The 14,704-nt window shown below is 39.1% G+C and overlaps 1 protein-coding gene across 1 annotated transcript in view; it reads left to right on the top strand.

The window, feature by feature from the left end:
• The window catches only part of ST13 (suppression of tumorigenicity 13 (colon carcinoma) (Hsp70 interacting protein)), a 13,782-nt gene extending 2,917 nt beyond the window's left edge, over positions 1–10,865 (top strand). The window contains 6 exon segments of the mRNA XM_010190689.1: positions 1,899–2,009; positions 3,341–3,443; positions 4,325–4,435; positions 5,116–5,179; positions 6,340–6,422; positions 10,661–10,865. Coding sequence (XP_010188991.1) covers positions 1,899–2,009; positions 3,341–3,443; positions 4,325–4,435; positions 5,116–5,179; positions 6,340–6,422; positions 10,661–10,789 — 601 coding nt within the window. The 3' untranslated portion in view covers positions 10,790–10,865.
• The last annotated feature ends 3,839 nt before the right edge of the window (positions 10,866–14,704 follow it).

Here is a 14,704-nt window from a genome sequence, read left to right as displayed (position 1 = left end):
GAAAGAGAAAAGTACACTTCATGCATTTCCTCTTGTATGTGATTAACCAGATGTGCTGAGGCAGCCATATAAAGAATTTTGATAATAAAGTAAGTAACAGAATGATGTTACAAAATGTGTTGTGGTAATAGGGGTTTTGGTATGTTGAGTTAGAATAATGCTGGATAACAAACATCTGTAAAACCTGAAGTTTATTCTGGTATTAAGTTGATGATTGAAATAATGTCCTGCTTAGATACAAAGTGAATTGTGGATCATGTGAATTCTCTCCCAGTTGTACCTGCCAAATGAATTTGTTCACTGTGAAGTAGGACTGTTGAACAAAAACAAGTCTACTTTCAAACAGGATGCACAAATTTCTTAACCTGTTCAATACCCACCTTACTGCTAATTACATCTACCAGACTGCATTGGGGACATTGTTGGATTTGATGTGTGATAGCCCTAACTTCATAGTGCGCAAACGCATTTAACTTCCTGATTCTCAGTGAAGGCAAGTATGGGTTGCAGAAGTAGAAGTTCCTACAGTTTTGTTTTGGGTTTTTAATTAAAAAAAACAACCCACTAACCATGGATAATTTGAGAGCTTGGTGGATCTTTTCCATAGCAAGGTATAGTTCAAAGAAATGTTCATCTTTTGATGACTTTCCTGTGATTAGTATCTTCTAACTGTTCCATTCTAGTACATCGTCACTGGTATGTGCTCTGCTGTTTTTTCCTTTCCATATCAAAGTTTTACCATGTAATACTACTTCTGTACTGTAATATACTACTGTTGTTGTTGCCATCATAGTAATAGTTTTAAAACCTCTCATAGTGCCATATCTTCTTAGGACTGGGATAAGCAATGAAAAATTAAATGTTGGGAGAAGTTCAGAAGTTAGCTCGGTTCTGTCTATTGTATAAATAAGCAAACAGTATATTAGGATGTTATAAAACCTGCAGTGTAACAGCAGTGCTGATCAAGTGCTGTGAGTAATCCACCTCTGGTGGTTTTGGTTCTGCAGGGGTTGTGTGCTTGGAAGACGATAGGGTTTGTGCAGCCAGCAGCACTGGAACATCTCTCATTGGTAGCTTTGAGACGGTTTCCTGACTCATTGTCCAGCCATTTGTTTCTAGAAGAGAAGGTGTGACTTTGTGCTTGCTTAATCAAGCCTTAATCGTGAAGTTACTCACAGGCACTCTGTTGATAAATTGTTTTCAAGTAGATGTAAAATGGCAGAAGTGTTAACTTGGAGTATCGAATGTTACTTGTGTCAATTCAGGAATACTTTTTAGTGTTTCCTCCAGAGATTTTTTTTAATGTGAAATGCCTGAACCTCCTAAAGGACTGCTCTGCTAGTGATTCTGATATGCTTGTGTATTGTAAAATTTGCACTTAACTGATAAGGAATTGGGGCTACTTCCTGGGTTGTGTTTTGTTTTGACTCTTTAATTTTGATGACTCCTCTCCTATCTCCTTCTGTAGTTCCTGATGTTTGTAGCCATCAATCCTTGTAGCCTGTATGATAATTCATGCTTTGTCTTACTGTTTTAAAGACTATGTAATATGGCATGCATAGTATTGTTTTGTTCATTTTTGTTACAAGTTGCCATTAGCTGTAGACTCTGAATGCCAAGGAATTGAACTGCCCCTTGCTGTTATGTATCCTTTCCTTGTGCACTAAAGTCATTCTTGCTGGCAAGGCTTGAGTTTGAACAATGAATGATTTCGCTTCTTGCCAATGATTCATCTGTACAAATTTCAGTGATTTCATTATCGCTATGAAATCTTTTTGAGCTCAGCTCTTCAAATGTATTATCTCACTAGGTTGTCTGTTAGTCATCCAAAATTATTTCCAGCTTAAGTTAGTAACTTGGTATTTCAATATGTACCATAAATGTTCGTGTTCCCACAGTGTTTTTGTGAAACTACAGAAGCCAAATGCTGCCATTAGAGATTGTGACAGGGCCATCAAGATTAATCCTGACTCGGCACAGACCTACAAATGGAGGGGGAAAGCACATAGGTAATGAACTGCACCTGTAGTTGATACTCTTCTTACTGGGGGGGACAGTTTTGTTTATGCGTTCTCTCCTTCTTTGTGTCTGTGAACTGTCTGTCTTGTACCTGAGAGCAGTAGCCATGAGCCAGGAAACCATTGTGCTGAATGTGTGGCTTACAGAAAAGAAAGAATGGTGGTGATTTATTGATGACAATTTATAAATAGTCCTGGCACTGTCTTTTTATCTCTTAAACATACCTTCTAATAGTTTATTGGTGCTTTGAGTAATCATTTGCTAAAGATTATGAATTCTAGGACTGTGGGATTTATTTCTTTGGCCGTCTTTTGTTTTCACTTAGTTCAAATTTTTATTTACTAACCTTAAACATTTCTCTGCTGCTCTTATTCCATTAGATCGTAGAGCTCTTTCAAATAGTAAACTAAACTGCCTAGTTATTAAGGGAACCATTTGTTGCAACTCAAGAGAGGTATTAATCAAACAGTGTAATGATTTAAAATGACATTAGGCCAATGTGCATTCTTCCCAACTATAGATAAAAAAATCAGGTGATACTTCTTAGGGTCTCTATAGAAGTCGAAGGAGTAAATGCTAATAAAACTTTAAAAAAAAAAAGACGGGGGGGGGCATTTTAAACTGTGTTCAGACAATAGTTTGTTAATGAAAACAGTTTTAATAAACGGCATGGCGCCTAAGAGTGAGAAGCCTGGAGCATGGTTTGGATTAACACCTCTGCATGTAAGCAGAAGTGCTTTCACCCTTTAGAAAGACCATAATTTGCTTAATTTTTTGATTATCAAGAGTTTGTATAAATGAATAGTTAGAAAGTGTGCACAGTAGCTTGTAAGACCTCTTCAGCTAAGACATGGTGCATCCAGTTAGCCTAGGATGTTTGAGCACTGAGTAAAGAGGGTCAACTTAAGCTTGAGGTAGTAGTGGTGGAGACTTGTATGGGACACTGAATGTGTAGTTTTACACTGCACACGTGCCTAGTGGTGCAGAGTATTTTTATAAGTGTACTTCACATGTTTAGATAGGGTATCTTCTCCCTGTTAGACCCTTCTTGTTTGTAGCAAACCATGACAGTAGCTGATAGAGTGATTTTTCCTTACTTTTTATTTGAAGCAAATGTTACTATTGTAAGGGTATGACACAAGCAAGTATCCTCTAATGGCATCATAGCGTGCAGGTTACAGAAAACACCATGATTTTTAAACTGTAAGTCCATATAGCTGCAGGTAAAAATACTGAGTGTCGCATGGTTGTAAATATTTTGAAGAACTATAGGAGTTAGTTTGCTTTTTCCTTCTGAATGTTGGTGTCTTCTGAATTGCAGACTCCTAGGTCACTGGGAGGAGGCTGCTCATGATCTTGCGTTAGCTTGTAAACTGGATTATGATGAAGATGCGAGTGCCATGCTGAAGGAGGTGCAACCAAGAGTAAGTGGGGAGGCATAATGGAGATTCCCTTCTTATTTCTTTGAGTGACATTGCTGCCTTCAGATTCTTTGAATATGCATTGTCTTGTGGGAATGTGTTCCTGTGTTGTCTGACACGTCAAACTGAAGACAGGAGTATTTATAAACTCAATCACAGCTGTTTATGGCTATGTGTTGAGAAATTGAGTCTCTGGGACTGGGCATATAGCTGAACTATGAAATATGTTCCTTTTTAAAAAATCTTAAGAACCTGAAGTAGTTGAAGTTCACCAGACATGTTAGAATCTAGGCTGAAACATTCAGAAGAGCAAGAGAACACTGTGATAATGGATTTTTTTTCTCCAGAATGTTTCTGTATTGATCAAAGTTTCATTCTAACCACATATTACAAAGGAAGCATTCTTTGCTGTGATTTGTACTTTCATTTGTCTACCCCATGAGGGCAGCATAATCTCTGCAAGACTGGTTTTCAGCTTTTGTCAAGTAATTGACCCCAGCATTCTTCTAAAGAAGAACTTTTGAGTTAAAAAAAAGTAAGACTGTTGATGGCAGGCTTTCTCTTTTATCTGTTTTGCATATTCCGTTAAGGTGGTTGACAGACCACAGATTGCAGGCGTTGCATTGCACTTTTTTAAGTGGCAAGACTGGGAGGAGGTAGAGACTGCACAGCTGCCCTCTTGTAAGAAGAAACATGGGGCTGATGGCCATAGTGAGCAAGTAGCAGAGAGCTCATGAAACAAAGGGGCTTTTAGGATGGGAAGTCACATCTTGCTCTCTAGAACCAGCAAAAGCAGATGGTTATGCTTACATGTATTTTGTATTGAAATACATTGTGTAATATGCTGGAGATGTCTATGAAATCTTGGTATTCAATTGTAACAGGCTCAGAAAATTGCAGAACATCGCCGAAAATATGAGCGGAAGCGTGAAGAGAAGGAAATAAAGGAAAGAATGGTTTTTTAGGCACGAGAGGAGCATGAGAGAGCACAAAGGGTGAATACTTCTTATGAATTTGGAGGGTGTCATATTTATTTTACAATGAATTTTAGAGAAGGATTACTTTTATTTTAAGTCTTAAAATTAGTTTTTAGACAGTCGGTTTCTCTCTTGGTTACTTGACCAATAATGAAATCTGGAGAAGAGGGCATTGTACTGCATCTGCTTTTATTGCTTATGACAAAAACGGGCTCTGGAATCTACTAATCCTGTACTTCAAGTCAGTTATTGTTTGGCTGTACCAGAGTAGTTTTAACTTGAAGTACTTGTGTCTCCTGAAGTGGGAGGTTTTAAATTCAGGATAATACTTTGCTTCTCTTCCTCACTTCCTGACACAGTTTGGTTGCTTTTTCTTCATATTTTACTGATATATTTTATATCTTGGGGGCGGGAGTTAGTTCTAAAAATGTACGTTGAGAAGCTAAAACAAATCATACACTTCATATTCAGCAAAAACATACTCTGCGTAACTTACCTGCAAAAACATCCTAAAGTAAGAGTAGACATCACTATGTATTGTCACTGGTTTTGTACATAGTGAAGTGTTTTGTTTATTGCTATAGAGTGCCTGCCCGAAACAGTCTCAGCTATTTTTTTTCCTCCTAAAACCAATTGAGCAGTAGAAAACAGGCTGCAGCTCCATTGCTTTGTGAGGAATGATGTGTTTTCATCTGCAGGAGGAAGAAGCAAGACGACAGGCAGGAGGAGCTCAGTTTGGTGGTTTCCCAGGTGGCTTCCCAGGTATTTAATTTTTAAGCACCAATACTTGAGGTGGAGGTGACTGTTGTTTCCATGTGGAGTATTATGACCACAGTTTTTATAGCATTTGCTCTCAAGACAGAGGAAAAAAAAATTATAAACTTTGCAATTTGGCTATAAATATCAATTTGAGCACTAGTGGAAGAGTGATGAGGTTCTTTTTCTTAAGGAGAATTGATGCTGGCTAGCAAGCAGAGAGGAAAACTGAAATCAGTAATGATGGATAATGGAACGAAAGGATTTAGGATTGAGAAAACAAAGGTGCAGTATTTGCTTAATAATATGTGCTGAAAGACTAGTATTAAAATGTTTTTTAAATTACCCAGGTTGCCTTTGACCCATTCTGCTTAAGAACAATAGTTCTACAGTTGAAAATTTGGATTGAATATTAGGGAAATATGTGCTAGTTACAAGGTAATGTTGAACAGAATAGTTTCTCAAAGAGATTAGTGCATTTTACCTTATAGAAAATCTGTCCTTGAATAGTTCCACGAAAATTGAGTTTTCCGTGTTATTTTTGGGTACAGTAAATTAGGGAGAAACAAGAGTATGTACTAAAGCTCTTGAAGATTCAGATAGGTTGAGTGTAGTTGAGGTAGGCTGTGTGCATGCTCCAACTGTATCAGCTTGTCTGGGGAGCCAAGTAGAGACCATATCTACCCTGCACAGCACAGCTGGAGTAGCTGCTGATTAAGGATTCAAAAACAAAACCTGGAGCATTTTGCTTCAGGGATTTATTTCTTTTTTTAAATTCAGTGGTACAATTTTTGCAAACAAATTTCCCACAAAACGTGGACTGTGCCTGGGACGCAGTAATACTGATCTGCTTTTGGCCTGAATTGTTTACCTCAGGCATTCAAACACCTCATGTTCTGGGTTTGAGACATAACTGCATTTGTGTACAAGGTGCTGGAACCTGACGCTCACCACAAGTCTTCTATCCAATTGGATTAAAAGCATGGATGAAATAAGACTTAGGTCTTCACAGAAAGAGAAGGTGAAGACCCTCCTTTCCATTCAGTGGACCAGCTGTAGCCTAGAGGTGTGGCAAAGGAAATAAGTCTTGGTCTCTCTCAGTGAGCCTCCAGTATAAATCAATTAAATGTTTTCCCTCATGCATTTTTATTGTCTTGGGTTTTCAGGTGGATTTCCTGGGGCTATGCCTGGAGGCATGCCAGGTCTCAATGAGATTCTCAGTGATCCTGAAGTCCTTGTGGCTGTGCAGGTGAGTGTTTGTAAAATCTAAACTAAACATTCTGAGTGAGGGAAGAACAGCACCTAAGGGAAGGAAGAAAGATGTGACCTTCTGGACAGCAATGGAATGCTTGCTTGCTTCTGTTGTGAAATTCTCTCCTTGTGTGTGTGGCACTAGAATGTCTGGAATCAACATTAACTATTTTTCAAATATGGGAGCATAATTAAAGATGCTCCCCCACCCCATACTTGCCTACGATAGGCAAAAGTATGTGCTAAGTAAGTTCCTCATCTCCTTTGAGTCTCTTGAATGGTTATTTACCACACAGTATAATTCACTTGCTCCTTTTTTGAATGCACACACATTGTGGTGAGATAATTATGCACAAACAAAAAGTGATTGCTAATATTGTTGCAGCACTATATAACAATAATACTGAGATGAGAATTACCTTACTCTTAGGGCATTAAGTGTTTGATTTTTGCCAGAGCAAAGTAGTATCAGAATAGTTCTGCATTTTCTAAGTTCATGTTCAGGAAGCTTACTTCCCCAGTGGACTTGACTAATTGCTCAATTAATTAATTGCTCAATATCATGACTGCTTTTACAAAAGGAAAGTATTCCAGCAGATAAAATGGAATATATCTTACAATACCAGTTTTAGGGGCAGGTAGGCTAGGAAAAAGTCTGAGTTTATATAATTACTTTTGCATACTAGTATGATTGAGTATAAAAGTGCCTTGTTACTTTTTCTGTGGATTGCTGTGGTTAAATCAGAGTTGCGTGCTGTTCTCAGCTCATTGAACAGCTATGATCTCCATCTAAATAAAAGCATCATAAGGGGCCCTTACTTGGTATGCCCTGAAATCACAAAAAAAAGGAATCGCTTTCCATGCAAAAGTTCATGGGTTCCCTTAACGTTTGCTGGTGTTTGGAAATGCACCTTACTTAGGCTGCCACAGTCAGCAATGTTGACTTGCATGCAAACCATTCAAAAAAAGCTCATGAATTGCAGTTGTATTTATTACCTAGCTAATTTATGCTGTAATACAGGAGTTTGAGTTACTGAAAACAGTGCTTTGAGGTGCAGCCAGGTATTAAGCGCTTGCCACATGCCTTTAAGAAGACTCCATTGCATGCTGAGTATATATACCCCAACATAGTGTAGGACTCTGTTACAAGAATGTGTGTTGACAGTGTTTTCCGATAACGCAGACAGGCTTTAACATGCAGAACCTGTCAGCAAAGCCTTGCGGCTCTTGCTGACCTCTTTGTACAAACTTTACATCTAGATAAGACTTACTCAACATTTTGCCTGTGTCTGCACTGGTGCCTTTTCTTAAAATGTCCAACTGACTGTGTTCTGGTCCTCTCTGAATTGGTAGCGCAAGCTCTGGTGTTAAAAAAGAGAGTAGTTTTCCTACTGCTTGGCTTCTGCTCAGTGCAGCTATGTAATGTCTTGATGGATAATGGTAACTGGCAGTTGTTACTTAGGTTACCTGAGGTGTTACGAAGAAGTCTGAAGATACTGAATCATTGAAGTCTCTCCCAAATGGCTAGTCTTAAGATACTGTTTTAACTGACAGTATGTAGAGGCTTTTCATGGTGAAGAGTTACTGCTGAAACTGGAGTATTCTGCGAGTGAAGGCCTTCTCAGTCTCTTTAGGCTTAGTGACTATTGTCTCATCGTCTTTGAGACTATTCTCCATGAGCTAACACTGAAATATGTCTGAGTCTGTTAACATCTCAGTAAACCGTACTGTGTGTGCCTGAACATGAGCTCGATTAAACCGATTACGCTGTCAGCTTCAGCTTGTCATCTGTAACAGCAATCAAAGAGCCAGATATGGTTGCCTATAGATGTTTTTACGTAAGGTTTTGCTCATTATTGGCATAAAGATGAGAATCTCTGCAAACTAGCATTAGAACTTGTTTCTTGATGAAGATTTCTGGTTTCATTACCTGATGGTTTATTTTCAGGATATTACCTTTTTTCTTTTTTTTTAGTGTTGGCTGATATTAGTCTTACGCACAAAAGACTCAAAGTGGCAAAACTTCTGTTGCGTTTCTTTTCATAGCTTCTTAATACTTGTGACCTTTTGCAATGACTACCAATGCATGTTATTCTAGCTCCTTTGCCCCTAAGCTTTTTAGTCTCCAGAATAACTAGCTGAAATTTTTGTGTGTGTATTTCTCATTTTACTGTTTTGGCTGGCTGGAGACTTCTGTAGTACTTCCTTATCTTGCATGTACAACTGCTTTTTCTGGGCATGGCATTTGTGTTTTGAAGAGCTGCCATGGGTCAAATGTAAGTTCTTTTCCAAAGGAGTGATGTGTAAGATGAACCTATGGATTCCTTATTTGACATGCAATCATATGTTAGGCCCAGAATTCCACCAAAATGTGTAAGATGGAAAAAAAGAATAGTGATAACTTTTTCCTTAAGTGTTTTCATCCTTCTGCAAATAAAGACTGGAGCATTAGAAAACTGAATATTTCACTAATGCCATTTATACAGTGATTCCTATTCCTCCTTATGTACTAAATATTTCCCTATGGAAATGTTGATACCCTCAATCTTAAACTTTATTCTGATAATGTTGGTGATCAGTGTAGAACCTTGGATGTGCTAAACATTTTTATGAGCACAGTATAAGGTTGAAGGCTTCCAGGAAGTTGCACAAGTACAGAATAATTTACTTGCTTTGAATTTATAGGCCCATAAAGCACATAGCATGAAATTGGATATTTAACAATCATTTAGGTAATTCTTGACACAAACTAGTGACTGTGCTTATTCACCCTTTTGTTCCAGATTAATACAAAGGTGAAAATACAGATTTAACAACATGACGTGATCTATATAGTTAATGCCCTATTTTGAAACCAGAAATTAAGGAAGTTTGAGCTTGTGAAAGCCGTCTTTCTTTTCTTTGCATAGGAATCCTGTAAAGAGGAGAAAATAGATCTAGTGTCTAATTTCTGAACTTCAGCATCCTACTTTTCATAGACTTTGCAGATTCCCTTTTGGGAGGGAGACAAAACACTTTTAAATCCTTCTAACAAAAGATAAGACTTGACTTTGGTTCCCAACAAGTATAAAACATGACTGAACCATATAGGTGATTTCAGTGGAGTCCACAAGTACCAAATGCAATTTTAGGTCAGACTTGTTAAACAGCTTTTGTCTGACAATGATGTTAGAATAGATATGGGATGATGGTGGTGTAGCACAGACAGCTCTGATAACACCAGTTGGTTTTTGATGGTTTCCAAAGAATGCATCTGTGGTAGCAGTGAACTAGAAGTCTAGGGAGGATTTAAGTGAAACTATTTAAATGTGCAAGAAAGAACAGCAGCTGAAATTACAGCTGATGCAGCTGATTTGTATTGGGCATAGTAAACTGCTTGCACTTTAGCTTTATTAAAGAAAATTTGAATCTTTGCAGAAGTTGCTTATAATGGAAACGTTTTTCCAGGCTGAGATGTAAAATCAGTGTATACAGATTTATTACAGGCCATGGTTCAAACATTCACATGTAAAATGCATAAAACAAATTCTAGTTCAATTGAAGCCAAAAATATACTAGAAGTACAGGAAAAAGTATTAATGCTTCTCATACTAGATGGAGAAAAGACTTTTTTTTTTGTCCACTGACTTCAATGTATATGTGAATGTATTTCTCAACTGCAACACAGTAGTGTGAGAGATAATAAGGTGCTCTTCCAATTGTGATTTCTCAGAGGAGGTGGGGAATAACTGAGAATTAGGTCCATTTTTTAAAGCCAAACGTTGTCACATCATCTGCTCACAGTCCAGCAGAAAAAAGTTTCTGCTGCTAGAAGGAAAAAGGATGAAAGGGATGAGTGGCAGCTATTGCTCAGAGGAGGGTTATCCTGTCACATGTACCACCCACATAAAGCTCCTGCCTCCTTCAAAATGCATCTGAGGATATCTGAATAGAAATAATCCAGTAGGTGTGGCTGTGTTTGATGGCTCCTGATTTGGGGAAAAAGAACCTTTATCCCCTTTCCCATACATTTTGCTATTACTGTAAAAAGTTCAGTATTGACTCATGCTTACTGATGCAGCATTAAGAGCACAAACAGTATCATTGAGTCCTCTTTAGCAATCTCTTGCCCAAAACTAATCTAGTCTTGTCATGTGAAAAGCTGAGCAAGACAAGATTGGTGTTGGAACCACATAACCACTAACTTTTGTGGACTTGTTTTGTAAATGTCCTATTTTTTTGCTTTTTGTCCTGCAGGATCCAGAAGTCATGGCGGCATTCCAAGATGTTGTCCAGAACCCAGCAAATATGTCCAAGTACCAGAACAATCCCAAGGTCATGAATCTCATCAGTAAATTGTCTGCCAAATTTGGCGGTAAACCATAAAACCTCTGGTTCTTAAAATCATATCTGAATGGGAAGGATTGGATTTGGCTAACCAGTATTGCAATAAAACAAACCATTGTACCTCTGATCTTCTGAAGAGGAGAAATGGGGTGTTCTAAGGAGAACTGCTCTCTATCCCCAAGCGTTAATTTTATTCAATGATTGGGTTATAGCACTCAAATTATATTCAGATGACCTAGTTTCAACCATCTCTCCATGTCCAAGAGTTGCAGCCTTTTGTTACAAGTATTACAGACAGTTTCTTCTGAATGAACGCTCCTGTAAGAAACTGTAGTATTCCAGGAGTGTAAGATAAAAACCTGCTGTTGTGGTTTTTTTGGATTTTTCTTTAGTTACTCTTAGTGAGCAAAAAGGAAGTTACTTTAACAGTTGAAGTCTGTCTTAATAACCTTAGGACAGAAAAGTTGGCCTAGTCACAAATAGCAGAAGTGGGACAAGTCTGAAGAACTAACTGGATAAAGGAATTGTCTGCAAATACAAGTCCTTATGTTTGTTTGTTGTTTGGTTGTTTTTTTTAAGTGGGTGACTGACTTTATATAGCTGTTAAAACTATCAGTATAACCATGCTAGCTAGTTACACACTGGAACTTCTGGCAGTACTGCAAATAATGTCATATTTTGATCACCACAACTGTGTAGCAAAGGTGCAGTCTATCCTTTGCACAACCTGGCACGAAGTACATATTGCAGAGGCCACAGAGATTTTGTTACTTGGTCAATTCTTGTCCAGCACCTTTACGTAACATTTTATTTATCAGTCTGGGTATGGGAGAGCAGCTTACTGTCTATGCTTGTGCTCTTGTCCTTTCCCAGTTGGCAGGTCCTCTGCTGGTTGCACTCCCCGTTCCTTGGGGCCATGCTAACCAGGTTTCATCTATTTGGAAACTTTAGGGAAGGAATCTTGTTCCCATCACTACCTCTGTCCCCCTTGAATGCAAGCCATCCAGAACATGTAAATGCAGAGTTAGAAATCAGTGAAGGGGAGAATACCCAGCAAAATTGCAGCTCTGGGTTCTGAGTCGGTTTGAGTCCTTATGTAGTTACTGATTAAAATTTCTTGGCCGAGGTCCTGCTTGTCTGTTTAGAGGTGATGACTCTTCCTTCACTGCATACTGTAGTCTTCCATCTTTTCTTGCATTCTTTTCTTTTTTGTTAAAAAACTGTTGTTGTTTCATACTTACGTATTTTTGAGGCTTGTGATATGAAGGAAAAGGTGAAGAAAATGGCGCGGACAGAACACTTTTCTAATGCTTGTGGATTAGTAGCATGGGTATCCTTGAAGCAGTGTCTGTGCTGATGATCTTCAATTGATTTGTCTACCAATAAAGACAGTTGTTGCTTCTGTTTGTCTGTTAGCTAAATCATTGTCTTTCTGTAGAAGGATGACCATAGTTACCTGTTCACTACTGGAGTCTCAACATTTGTGTTACTCTTTTGTAATTCTGTATCTTAAGCCATAACTGATGTTACCATTTTTAAATAAATCTGGATTGGTGTAGAGGAACTCAACAACAGTTGCAAAAAATAAATCCCCAAATGCTTTTTCTCATACCAATGACCCTGCAGAAGGAAATGTGAATCTTTTTGCTTAAGAAATATAGTTCTGAATACTTCTCTTAGCCTTCAAAAATAAAGTATGGTTTTGAAAAATAGAGCTTCCTGGGTTTGTGTAACTTTCTGATAAGACCTATTGTGGTTAAATTTAATGTGGAAGTGCTTCAGATAAACTCTATATATAACGTGATTTAAATTGGAACAAAGTGCTTAAGGGCTTGTCTTCATGACTAGATGAACTCAAGTTATAATTGAGTGTTGCAGTGTACCAGGCTTTTGGTCATACTCTTGGTCTCCTGTTCCCAAGAGGAGATACTTGAAGTAGGTCACCCCTCAGTATAGGCTGAAACTCAGCATCTTCATTCGGGCTGGTGCGTATGTGCTGTGCATGAATTAGAATATCCTGAATGTTTATTCCCTACAGATTGCTGTTACTTCATCATAGCTGTTTGTATCTGTCTACCCATGGCTAGACAAATGTAGGAAGTTTCCCCTAGCTAGTAGAAATGGTTGTACCTGTCTCCTGCCTGCTTGCTTGCACATAATTTGCCCTTATTCGGAGCTGCTTGACTCAGAAAAAAACAGTCTCCCTAATTCTGGTGTTAGCATTAGCAATCTAGCTGGATTCTTTTGATCCTTTGGGAATGCACATCCCGTGACGCCCTTAGCGTGTGGGGTTTTTTTTGTTTTTAATGTTATCCAGTAAGTTAATTGAAGATATGTCTGGACCTCATCTCAGTTCCCCAAGTTGGCCCGTGGACATCTAAGCAGCTAAATTGGCCTGAACTGAATTGCAGGTGCAGAAGACTGACTTCCCAGGGGATAAGCAAAGATGGTAAGTTCCAAATGTAGGATATAAGCAACTATATGAGGAAATTACTCTTTTGTTCAGTGCTTGCTCCAGTGTTTTCCATCAGCTCCTTCAGGTTATTTGCATTGCAGCACAGAGTAGGGGTGGTTCTTAGAAGTATGGTGGCAGTAATCAACTCAGCTGACATTTTGACTAAAAACACTTGAGCTGCCAGGCTGTGTGGATGGTTCAGCTAGCACAGTGCAGAGGCTGAGGTCCTGACCCAGGTTCAGGTGTGCATTTCTGTCATTGAAAAGAGGACATACACTGCCCTGTTTGGCCAATCCAGTGCCACAGATGAGATGACCTGGTCTGCCAGAGAGTACAATGAAAGACCTGCAGCTGCCTGGTGGTAAAGGGTCATGGCCTTGTTACTGGATTTGTGAGTCTGAGTTGTCTGTCCTCTGTGGTTCAACAGCTGCCCCAAGAAAAAACACAAACTGTCAGGTCAGATGCCACTTCCAGCCTCTACAACTTCACAGTGAGCCATATTGCATAGTAATGTGGAGAATATAAGGCTTAGTGCCTTCTCCAGATTTTTTGGGAAGACTCCTTTTGCTGAAATAAAAAGCTATTTGTTAAAGGGGTTTGGTTTGTTTTTGGTGGAAGGCAATGATCAGATGAGCAGGAGCCAGACGGTCTCAAAGTTGGATGAAGGCAGGTGGGACAAGACTAGGCAGAGCAGTGATAGGCCAGAGGCAGACTGGTTCAATAAATGAGTATTAAAAAGCCATGCAAAGGTAAAGCTGTGTGGTAGAAACAGCTTGTTGCAAGTGGCCAGCAGTAGTATCTGTAGTTTAAAGTATCTGTCTTTAAACAGCACTTTGGTTTTCTTGTTTGTTGCCTTCAGAGCCTTTGCTTGTAGAAGCCACATTCTTGTACACGCCTGTATATCCGTCTTCTGGCAGATGTAACAGCAAACAGTATTGTTACGGGAGCCTGCAGCAACCACTGTCTGAGCAGAATTCTTCACCCAAAAAGATGGGAGGTAGTGGACCTAGCCAGGATGAGTTGGAGTCAGGTCAGCTTTGACATGTACCTTCCAGAGGTCCATGGTATGCTCCTGACTTCCAGTCAGGAGCCCCTTTGAAATCCCACAGGACATCTAGGCTGAGGGATGCTGCAGTGCTTTCAGGGTTATAGGGCAAGTGGGTTGTTTCCTTTCATTTGCTGCAGGGTAGTCTGATAGTGGCTGGTATGGTTACGAAAGTGGATTGGCACCAAGCAGGAGGACGATTCACTGGGAAAATGTTAGCGGTATTTCTTCTGATCTCCAGAGAAATGTCTCATGAACCTTAGAGCTTTGCAGACATGCACCTCAACCTTACTTCATACATGATGAAGTGAGGGCAGCATGGTAGAAAAGTAATTCTGGATTACCGAGGAACTGAAATGAAGTAAAACTTCCAGCTGGATGCGGAGACCACTACGTTGACTACTACGGGGCAAGTAATAGGAGGTCAGTAGTACAATATCAGCAAATGCAAATA

This window comes from Mesitornis unicolor, unplaced genomic scaffold, assembly GCF_000695765.1.
Source record: "Mesitornis unicolor isolate BGI_N332 unplaced genomic scaffold, ASM69576v1 scaffold44388, whole genome shotgun sequence".
NCBI classification, from domain to species: Eukaryota; Metazoa; Chordata; class Aves; order Mesitornithiformes; family Mesitornithidae; genus Mesitornis; species Mesitornis unicolor.
This window is presented reverse-complemented; position numbering and strand designations above follow the sequence as displayed.